The 11,917-nt window shown below is 41.2% G+C and overlaps 1 protein-coding gene across 1 annotated transcript in view; it reads right to left on the reverse strand.

The window, feature by feature from the left end:
• The window catches only part of Utp18 (UTP18 small subunit (SSU) processome component homolog (yeast)), a 30,754-nt gene that overhangs the window by 18,273 nt on the left and 564 nt on the right, over positions 1 to 11,917 (reverse strand). The window contains exons 2-5 of the mRNA XM_005394109.2: positions 10,459 to 10,571; positions 8,355 to 8,453; positions 3,854 to 3,921; positions 632 to 720 (exon numbers count right to left, since the gene is read on the reverse strand). Of these exons, the coding sequence (XP_005394166.1) occupies positions 632 to 720; positions 3,854 to 3,921; positions 8,355 to 8,453; positions 10,459 to 10,571 (369 nt within the window). The remainder of the gene's footprint in view (positions 1 to 631; positions 721 to 3,853; positions 3,922 to 8,354; positions 8,454 to 10,458; positions 10,572 to 11,917) is intronic.

An 11,917-nucleotide genomic window follows, 5' to 3' on the forward strand; every position in this document is an offset into this window, starting at 1 on the left:
AGTTAGAAAGCAGGTAATACGGACCACTTTAGATGTAGTCATTTCTAAGGTGCCTTTTGAGCAGGAAAATAATAGTGAGCTACTCACTAGCAGTGCTTAAAGCACAGACAGGCAGAAGGAAGAGCAAGGGCAGAGGTTCAAAGGCAAGAAAGGATCCAGCATGTTCAAGACACAGAAGGTCTGCTTAGCTCGAGTCGAGAAAAGTCAGATGAAGCGGAGGACGCGGCTAGAAGCCACATCATCAAAGACACTGCAGACTACAAGACAAATTCGAAAGATTTTAAAAAGTAACGAAAAGTGACCTGACCTGCTATTTTATTCCTACAATCTCTCTTTGGGTGCTAATTACAGAGCCACTACAATAGGCCAGGTGAGAGATAACAGGGGCATGGGCAAGGCTGGCACCAGTGAAAATGAGGGGAAATCAAGTATCATTCCTAGAATTAACGGGGGACACAATACTTCTTGATTATTTTTCCAAAAGAAAGGAGAAATGTGAAGTATTTACTAAAGCAAAATAACAGCAAATACATTGAGCCCCACACAAATCAGAAATTCATACATCTGTAACTGGGAAATAGATTGGGATTTCAGAAGTAACTGGATAGGCACCAACTTCACTGGTTCTCACCTTTAAGATTCCTCTTGGAAGGGAAGCTGACGTGGATAAGAAATTCCCAGTCCTTTGTAACAAATCATCTTCATCCTCTTCACTTTCATCTAAGTCAAACAAAGCCACAGGCTCATCTTTAGAATCAAGAAGATACCCCTTTACGTACCCCAAACTTCCAAATTTCCAATGTTGCCAGGCGTGGTGCCACAGGCCTGTAATCCCTGCACTTGGAAGGCTGAGGCAGGAGGATCGTTGTGAGTTTGAGACCAGCCTGGGCTACAAAGTGAGTTCAAGGCCAGCCTGAACTGCATAGCGAGACCCTGTCTCAAAAAAAAAAAAAAAAAGCCAAATTTCCAATGTCAAATCCCCTCTCAGCTTCCCAACCTTTGGTAAGAGTAAAGCAAAAAAATGTATTTAAAGGAAAGAAGATGGCACAACAATTACATAAAGTTGAAGATCAAAGCTTGACTCTGGAAAGAGAGACTAACATATACACAGTTGGTGACTAAAGACGAAGTGAAATAAAACTCAAAGCCAGCTACTTCATTTAAAAAGAGCCCAATTCATAATTATGGCAAAATTACCAATAGGCTAGACAAAGAGATTGACAATACATGAAAAAGAGTATCAACTGACTGAAAGATCAATTCAGCAAACTGCATATCAAGACTTCAGAGTTTATAAAAGGGCTCCTTCTCCCCCAGACATGACAGATGATTCTAGGAGCAGCAGCTGAGAAGCGGAGCAGGATTTGTAAGACACTCATGAGACTATTAAGGAAGATTCAACACTAAAAGGCATCTAAGTTTCTCAAGCACCTAAGTTTCTCACATAAGCCCACCAAGCTTTGAACTGGGATTGCAAAATGCTACAGGTAGGGTTAAGGACAAAATATAAAGAAATCTTCCAAGAACTGAAACCCAGCTCTGAATCTTTATGATTTCTCACTGGAAGAAGATGCTATGGGATTTTAGTGCCTCTGCCCAGCACCCTACCCAAGAACAAACACAGAAACCATCATCCTAGATAAAATTAATCTGTATTACTTTTCATATATAATGCCCAGCACTTTATGAAATAAAACCAGACAGATACTGATGAAATAACTAAAACCCAAACGGAAAAATAAGACAATCCCTACAAGACTAATGGGATTATATCAGACAAACACTTTTATAACACTGTTTACTATGTATAAGAAAAATGAAACACAAGATTCAGAATTGAACCAAAGAGCCAGAATAGAAAAAGTACCAAATGTACATTCTAAAAAGTAAAAAAAAAAAAAAAATAGTGATTGAAATTTAGCCCCAATGGATGATTTTAACAATATATCAATATTAGGTGAAGAGAGGATCAGAGGTCTAGAAAATGAATTAGGAAAAGAATGCCTGAAGTATACAGATAAAAAAAAGAAAGCACAACATAGATTAAAAATATTTAACATGTAAGTCAGTATCCTAGAAAGAAAGGAAGCCTAAAAGAGAAACAATATTTGACAGGATAAAAGTAAAAATTTCCAAACTTAGCAAAGATGTCAAGTCAAGGCTGAAAAGCACCACAAATCCTAAGGAGAACATAAGCAAGCCAGAATGGCTGGGATGGAGATGTCAGGCAGTCAGTTAAAACAACATCAACAACAAAATAATCCCTACTGCTGATTTTTGGAGGTATACGATGCTAGTTTTGTGGTTCTGTTTAAAACAGAATTACTTCCCTCTAAAAGAAACTCAATGAAATATTTACAGATGAAAAACTCATCGAAGGCAACAGTGAAGTGGGTTCTCATCTTCATTCTGCCTGTCAGTATACTCTGGGCAAGTCACTCCCTCTCTCTAAAGTTCTCTCATCTGTAAAAATGAAGGTACAGGTGGACGTAGTGGTGCATGCCTGTAATCTCAGCACTTAGGAAACTGAGGCATAAGGATCTCTGTAAGTTCAAGGCCAGCCTGGGCTACACAGTAAGTTCAAAGCCAGCCTGAACTGCATAGCAAGACCCCATCCCAAACCCACACCTTACACACACACAAATGAAGATACAGACTAGCATATCCCAGACGTCAGCAGACTGGCTAAGTGCTGACTTAGCCATTTCCTTTATCTCCTGGGCACAAAGCCAAACTATACTTCCCAGCAGCTCCCATAGTTAATGTCGGCTCTTGACTGAGTTCTGCCCAATAAGACAGAGGCTAAAGTACCATACACCACTGCCAGGTGAGGCCCATAAAAACTCCCTCTGGGTAAGTCCCGCTCTTCTCCTACAAGCCAACTGACGTCAACACCTTGGGCAACTTTGAAAGACCCAACCCAGGGATAGCAGACCCTTGCCAACTTGGGTCTCTGAAGTAAAGTATCACCTTCTCACCACCCCAATGTACATGAACAAGAAAGTAACTTCTATATGAGTAAGCCCCTAGAGCTGGGGGTTTTCTGTGTCAACAGGACCTTATCTATAATCACATGGATCTAAAATGTTGTGGCTCTATAAATGCAGCATTCTAAAATAGCTAAATTACACTTCACACAGGAGGGCAGGCTCACGGCCCAAGGTCTGAAAGCTACTCAAAGGCTGAGCCAAGAGGATCAAAAGTTTGAGGCCATCCTGGGCCTTACAGTGAGACCTCATCTCAAAAAACTCCATTAAGAATAGGAATAATATAATAATAATTTTGTGCATGAAACAACATTTCACAAAGTATAATTTTTCACTTCCAGTGTCATGCTGGTGCTCAAACAGTTTCAGGAACTGGAACATTTCACATGTTGGGTTAGATATGCTCAATTGGTATTAAACAAGCCATTCATTATTTAAAAAGCTTCCCTCAGAGAAATGGTAAACCGAATTTTTTAAAAAAAACACTTGAGCCCGCCGGGCATGGTGGCGCCTGCCTGTAATCCCAGCACTCACAGGCTGAGGCATGAGGATTGTTCCAAGTTGGAGACCAGTCTGCACTACAAAGTGAGCTCAAGGCCAGCCCGACCTGCATATTGAGACCCTGTCTCAAAAAGACAAAGAAAAAGACAAAAAAAAAAAAAAAAAAACACTTGAGGGTTGGAGATATAGCTCAGCGGCACAGTGCCTGCCTGGCAAGCATGAGGTTCCGTTCCTGGTACCAAAAAAAAAAGAAAAACAATAAATTTAAAACTTCAAACACTAAGTTTTAAGGAGCCTAAGAAAACTCAAAGAACATGCAAGGGGACACATTTACTAACTTAAACATCTGAGCCACCAATACTCACCATCTGAAGATGTTTTCCGCTTCCTTGTCTCTGCCCAGGCAGGTACTCCCCCCATGGCATGCTGGAATCTAAGCAAAAACATTTTTTTAAAAAGTTATGATAATCACTGTATGCTCACAGCGTGCCATACATTTAAAAACAGGTTAGAGTACCCTTCAGAATATGAACAGAACCTCTTCCAGATAACAGAAATTACCTTGACTCACATGGACTAATCTCATACAGCCTATGCTAGACACCTCCACACACTTCTGCCACCTCCACCTGCCTCAGACACAGGACACCTGGACACGTATCTCTTAGTTTACATCTAGTTCCATGGCTGTCTTATTTGCACACATTAACACATCTCAGACGTCAGGACTAAATAAAGAAGTCCCTATAGTTATAACCCAATGCCATAACATACACGATACATAACAGAACACATCTGAAAAAAAAAACCAGACTAGTAAGAATATACAGAACTTCACCATGTATCATGTGACTAAAATGGGAGTATTTCACTTTGGAAAAAGTTTTAAAACAAGCACGATAGGTGGTTATAGTGATGCACACCTGTAATCCCAGCTACTTGGGAGGCTCAGCCAGGAGGATTCCAAGTTCAAAGCCAGACTGAGCAACTCAGCAAGACGCTGTCTGAAAACAAACAGGGCCAGGATGCAGCTCAGTGATAGAGCACTTGCCTAGCATGCACAAGGCCTAGGTTCAGAACCCAGTACCACCAAGGGAGGAGGGGCATATGACAGATGTTTTCTAAAGGACTGGCAGCTGAAGAGGGCAAAGAGCTATTTTTAATGTAGCAGTGCAAACTAGCCTACCAAACTAAGACCGCTAGCCATATACAACCAGAAAGCTGAACAAAACATATGAAACAATTATTTTCAGAAACTAGACAACAGACAGCACAGGACTGTCATCCCTGAGAGAAGGGAAATGAACATGGTGTACCCTACCGCCATCAGGAACTTTCCCTGACAGCATTTATAAAAAAGTCCGGATGCTCAACCAAGAAAAAGAACAGACTTCAAAGAAGGTACACTGTAGAGAAGGGGGACAGCGAGCTCCGGAACCTGTAGAGAATCAAATTGACAATTCTGCTGAGCATTTCGCTACACGTTCCTGGGATGAGACTCCTTGAGGTCGGGCAGAGAACTCTGAAAGGAGCTAGCAGACGCAACACCAAAGCCCAGACACTCAGCAATCAGCTGAGACCCCAGAGTAGTCAGAACTTAGTAGTGGAGCTAAGTCCACCTAAAGTGCTGTACTAAAGACCTGCTATCGAACCCGTCTTCAAGGAACCAAACTGACATTCAAGTCGACTGACTGCCAGACAAAAAATGAGGAACATTCCCCAGAATTTGATCAAATTCCTAGACACGCATCTACGTGGAAAAATATGAACCTGTAACTGAAGAAAAGCCAGTAAATAATAAGAGAAATTACAAACATGACAGATTAGCATACAAGAACTTTAAAATAGCTAACAAACAATAGCTAACTAACAAAAATAGCTAAATACTTAAAGGTAGTATGGGCATAATAAACAGGGAAATTAACACAAAAATGTTTCAAGCTGCAAAGATCTTTTAAGGCTGAAAAATACACCTGAAATAATAAAGTCACCAAATAGGTGTAACAGATACAAAGACTACATACTGTATGATTCTGTTTATACAACATTCTGTAAAAAGCGAGTCTGTAAGAACAGGAAACAGATCAGTGCTTGTCAGAGGTTAAAAGGCGTAGAAGTAGAAGACTGCGGACTACAAAAGGCGTATAATGGCCAGGCATGATGGTTCCCAGCACTTGGGAGGCTGAAGCAGGAGGACTGCCTCAAGTTTGAGGCCAGCCTGAGCTACAAAGTGAGTTCAAGGCCTGAACTGCATAGTGAAACCCTGTCTCAAAAAGACAAAAGAGATAACACACACACAAAAAAAAGGCAAAAGGGATATACTACACTTTGTTTTTTGTAATGGGAATCGAACTCAGGACCTTGTCCTTGCCAGGCAGGCGCTTGTGCCCCTGAGCTACATCACCAGCCCCTTACGCTTTCAAAAGTACAATAATGGCAGGTGACTCCCCTATCTTGATAATGGTGTTACTGACTCTATGTACGCAACATTAATGCAGTGACACTTAAAAGGGAGCTTTCACTGTGCATAAATTAGCCTTCAATAAACCTACTTTTTAAAAAAATGAGGCTCTGAGTTCAACTGCCAACACCAAGGAAAAGGAAAAAAGGGATAATAGTGACATGAATCTCTACAAATGTAGAAAAACAAACATTTTAAAACATTAAAAAAAAGTTTAAGTTTGATTAGAAGTATAAACAAAAATATGATTCTTTTAAAATAGGCACGTTTCCTAAGTCTATTCAACTTTTAAAGAGCCCAAAAGGATAAAATTTTTATAACAGTAACCCAACCACGCTCTAAGATTTTCCCACTAAAAGGAACTAGGGTTCCTGGCAAAGGAAGCCAGAAAGACACACAAACACAGGAGCCAGCTAGAAGGGACAACTGAGCAAGAATCATAGCTATATTTTAACACACTGAAAAAGTAAAAACCAAAGAATCCAAAAAAAGTGTTGGTGAAATCCAAGCGGGGAAAAAAAACTCTCCTATAGAATATCCATCATCAAATATAGAATGGGAACAAAAACTTTGACTTGCAAATAAAGTACACTCTGACTTGGAAAACAAACTGAACAAAGCATAACATGCAAGACAAACCATGGAAGCTCCAAGTGTTTAACCAGCTCATAAACCCACACATCGAACACAACACAGCAGCACAGCAACTGTGCAAACTTCTGTTCCAAAGGTAGCCATTACAGCAACCTGCCTGGCTTCAAAATTCTGGCCAAACCTTGCCCAAAGCTCTAACTATTGAGTTCCACCCAAATATACCCCATGACAAACCCCAACCCCGAATCTCATGACCCTCCTTCTCTAATTCCTCTGAGACTGTTCAGTAAATTTTTAGGCTTCTGTAAATCATCTATGCATGGGGATTTCAACAACAGAACCAGAAAAATAACACCATTCTGCAACCCTAAAAGCTTCTTAGGGGAAGGTTGTTTACACACTGCTCAAGAACTTCATACAGTTTATGAATTGCGAAGGGTAGGTGACTTTCAAAATAGCTCTCTGGTGGTTCGCAACCCTCAGTGGTCACATTTTGTATCACTAATGGCTGGGAATCCTACACTGTGCCTTCTAAGATGTGACAGTACACATCATCTTAACAGATGCTCGACATAAATGTTTCATCTTCTCAGCCCCTAAGAAACACAGATGGCTGGAAAAGGTCCAGCACTTGGGAAACGGAGGCAAGAAGATGGCCACAAGTTGGAGGCCTGAACTACACAGCAAGACCCTGTATCAAAAAAGAAAAGAAAAAGAAAAGACAGATGATACAGGAGTACCACAATGCAAAATTAATCAGATTGGAGGTGAAGACAAAGAAAAGTGAGTACAGAATCTCCTTTTGTGGTGCTTAAAATGTTTTCAAATTAGACTGAAGAGGTCACTGCACAACACCGAAGGTACTAAGTGCTGCTAAATTGTAACACCTTAAAATTGTGAAAATTTCTGGGCGTGGTAGGGCACACCGGTAATCCCAACGCTCAGGAGGCTGACGCAGAAGGATCATTTTGTGTTCAAGGCCACCTTGAGCTACAAAGTGAGTTCAAGGTCAGCCTAAACTACACAGTAAGACTCTGACTCAAAAAACCAAAAAATAATAATTGTTAAGTTTATGTGAATTTCACCTCAAAAAGTCAGAAAATTTTAGCATATGGGAGGACATTCTTTAAGACCATAGGCCTGAACCTTTCAAAACACCACTGCATGGGGAAAAAAGGCTAGAAGATGAGTATACTGGATTGAACGAGATTTAAGAAATATCACATGTAAATATCAAGTATGAATCTTATGAGAACCACTGAAAATAATGCTGACTGGCCACTGGCTAGTAAGCTAGTCAGATGATGATACTGCGAGTATGGAAGGAACCCTTAGTGAGCTTAGGTGATGCACAGTGAGAAATTCAGGGGCACAGTGTCACTTCCCATTAGCTTGTTTCAAACAGACTGGAAAACACACAGCACCCAAATACAGAAACAAAATACGGCAGAATGATTTTAAAAAAAACCCTGAACCCTGGTGGAGGTATTTAAATTTTTGAAAATTTACGTATTATAAAATTGCATAAAAAGAGACAGCATACTATATATAATATGCTAATATACCCAATCATAGCATTACTGTATTTGGGTGGTGGCATTCCAAGGGTTTTGTTTCCTTTTTTCAAATTTTCTCTGCATTTGCTGCTCCCCAACTATTGCCATGCAGCCACTGCGCCCCATACCAATGCCCCTGCTGTCTCAAATGAGAAATGAGACCAAGAAGTTGCCTGCAGCCACCAAAGATGACACAAACCCACATCCACCGCCAGAATGCATCTCCTAGCAACTCATGCAAACAAGGACACTCACTCTTCTTTAAGTCTCTTCTGCAGCCTCCCTTTTGAGAGTTTACTTTCACTGGTATTTTTCATCATGTCTTTCCGAAACCGGTTGTTCTTCATGTCGACCCTGTAAAATACAAAACAACATATACTGAATGATTTTTAGAGTCATCATAAATTGGTGCTGCCTTTAGAATTTTGACAATGCATTACTGAATACAGGTCAACACTGGTAAGATGGAACATTACAAATGCGTATTCTCCATTCCTCCAGCAATGGAGTTTATCCATTAGAGAGCTAATTATTTCGGAAAACTCCTCATGATTCATCTAGACATGGACACCTTATACCATTCTTCAAAATAAATCTCAGGTAACTCAAAGAATTACACATAAAAAGCGCAAACCTTAAAATACTATGAAGGAAAAATAAAGGTAAACACAGTGGACCCTCAAGTTATGAACAGCTTGACATATGAACAACTTGGGTTCTGACCTGAATTTTAGTTTTAACTTACAACCAAAGTCTTGAGTTAAGGCCCAAGTGCATACATACAGATATAACCCCTAAAAAGTTCTGGAAGGAACGTTACAACATCCATTCCTGCAGAGTTAACTGAGAAATCCCGGGCCAATGTCTCTCTAAGGACATTGAGATACGCCTGTATACAGGAAAGAGACTTTAAAGACTGTGTAGAGGAGCCTGAGCCTTCAGCTGACAACATGAGTCACAACCAGCCCTGGGGAATGAACTGAATTTGTAACTCAAGGGTCCACTGCATTTGTCTCTCAGATAAAGAACATTTTACTCTTAAGAACACTAAAAGTGAAGGAAAAGATTCACAGATTTAACTATCTAAAATTTAAAACTATGCACAGAAAGCTGGGGGAAACTTACATTAAATGACACACAATGATCTGAAAATTTTTAATATGTAAAAAATTTGACATACTAAATTTAAAAAGTTTCTGATAAACAAATGCTTAACAGAGAAGACTTATACGAAGTATGAAGTACTAATAATGTTTTCTCAATTCAAATTATTTCCCACCAAAAAGAGGAATTTTGTATGTATGTATATACAGGATAGTTAACATAGTTGTTCTACTGTCTTCTATTTCTTTGCTGAAAGAAACTGTCAATGAGTCCTTGACTGATCAATATTGCATGTCTCTATGTTTTCATGAGAAACCACTTTGAAAATATCAATATGTAACACAAGAAGCATTGTTAATTTCCTACCACTTTGTTTGTAATTGTGTACTGTCTGTACTGTTCTTTTGCTATTTTGTAAAAGGCTCTCTGCCTGTTAATGTTTTCCTCTTTTTATTTTTAAAATAAAAAATAAAACAAATTATTTCCCACCATCAAACTCACAGTCTGAAGTAAACACGTAAATGAATGAACACATCTAAGAATGGACTGCTACATCATCTTTCCAGGGAAAGGGAAATTGGTAGATGCAGTCTGGCACTATGTATCAAGAGCCTCACAATTATTGATGCTCTAACTTACAATTCTCTCAAAGGATTAATTTGAAAACCAAAAAAAAAAAAGTTATTCAAAAAGATGTTATCACATTAGTTTATTTTAAAGAAAAATGAATCTAACAATAGCTACATAAATTATGGTTGATCCCTCTAGCCAGCTATCTAAAAAATGGTGAAAACATTAAGCACAGAGTACAGTGTCATACGGCACTGCTAGCTATCTTTCTAAAGACTTTACTCAGTCTCAGACCCCATACTGAAAGTGCCCCAACCTTCTGATATATTTACTGCTAGATTATTTTGCTCCCTTTACAAATGAAAACAGCTGGACGCCATACTCGGCCATACTCGTCCACAACTGGTTTCAAAGTGGTCAATTAAGGAAGCTGAGGTCTAACTCCAAACAATGCTCAGCCCACAGCTGAGTGTGCCACGCAGCCCACACTGCCAAGGAGACAAGGATGCCCACGTCTGACAGCTTTTCTCTCAGCGGAGCAATCATGAAAGATCTTCTCTTTTCCATGCTTTAGAATGTTGTGATCGTCACATGATCACATACCGGGAGAGAGAATGATTTAAGAGCCTAGAAAATGATGCTTAAAATATCCACAAGGATTGTGAAGAAAAGTTAGGTAACTTACATTTCCTCATCTTCATCTTCTTCATCCACCCAAACTGGCTTCTTCTGAGGCGGAAAATTATCTTTTGCTTCATTTTCCACTTCTGAGTCATCCGAGTCGGCATGCACCTGAACCTACAGAAAACAAAGTACCTTCAAGCACTGCGTTTTTCCTGTCCCCGGCTGGCACTTCCTGCCTGGTAGCCAGGCCTCTTACAGAATTACTTTTCTTCTGCTGCCCTCTGAAGAAATAATGGGATGGAACCCTACCACTACCACAGAAAAACGCTGGAGGCAGAGGCAGAGGCAGCAAACAGAGAAGAGAGCAGCACAGCGCCGGCTAGACAGAGGAGGCGAGAAGAAAACAGTCAAGAAGAGAAAGTCCTGAAAGGAAAAGCCAGCAGACAAGACAAGGAGGAGGAGCAGGAGAAACGCCAAGCTGCAGGACCCAAGGCAGACGAGCGTTCAAGAGATCAAGGCAAAATCACGTAATTCCTGTCTCGCATACACCTCTTCTCCATTTGCAACTGTTCTTGCCCCAGCTGCTAAAATTTCATACCACACCATCAAACCGAATCCAGACCACAAACATCCCCTTGAAACGATCTTTCGCATTTCCCATCCCACAGGACAGGAACGGCTCAAGAAGATCCACAGTTCAAGCCTAGCCTGGACAATTTAGTGACCCCTTGTTCCAAATAAAGAAAACAAAAAACAGGCCTGGGGAAATAGTTCAGTGCGAGACCTCGGGTTCGTTCCCCAGCAGAGCCAAGGGGGTTCGGCGATCACCAGATGACTTGCTAAATAAATCCGCACTGACTTAGCGAACACCAAGCAGTAATTCTCAGGAAAGCTTTCCTTGGCCACCCTACCTAAGATTTCACAGGCCTCCTCTACACACGTTTAATGTCCCTGTCCCCAATGGCTTCTACTTTTTCTTCAGCCCTTGTCACTAACATACTCAATTTCAGTTATCTCCTTTACTGACTCCGTCACTAACAGCCACACAGGCTTCAAGCGGGCAGTTTTGTCCGCTGCTCCGTCTCTTCCGGTGCCTGTAACAAAGCCTGGGCATTCCTGTCCTAGACGAAAACCAAGTACAAAAAGAACAAGACCGCAAAAATTAGAATCACGCTGGTCTGCTGTTGCCAGGAAGCGTCTGGCATCCAAACACCTGCAATTGTTACACCGACGCATACCCGATCATTCTCAAAAAGGCTGGTTCGCGTTCGGGGAGACTGTTAAGACGCAGAGTCCCGAGCATCAAGGAGACGGAACCTCGGAATCACAAGAGGAACTGCGCAGGTGATCCAACGATCAGGCCGAGCCCGGGCCGAGCACAGCCGAGCCCAGCGGCGGCAGATGCTCCAGACTAGAGTGCGCGAACAAAGTGAGCCGAGCGCCCGCTGGAGACGCGGCGCAGCCGCCCCTCGGGGCGGAGGAAGCGCCGTCTCCGCGCGCGCAGCCAGCCCGGTCCCGCG

The sequence above is a fragment of the Chinchilla lanigera genome, unplaced genomic scaffold (genome assembly GCF_000276665.1).
Source record: "Chinchilla lanigera isolate Chin_1 unplaced genomic scaffold, ChiLan1.0 scaffold00050, whole genome shotgun sequence".
NCBI lineage: Eukaryota > Metazoa > Chordata > Mammalia > Rodentia > Chinchillidae > Chinchilla > Chinchilla lanigera.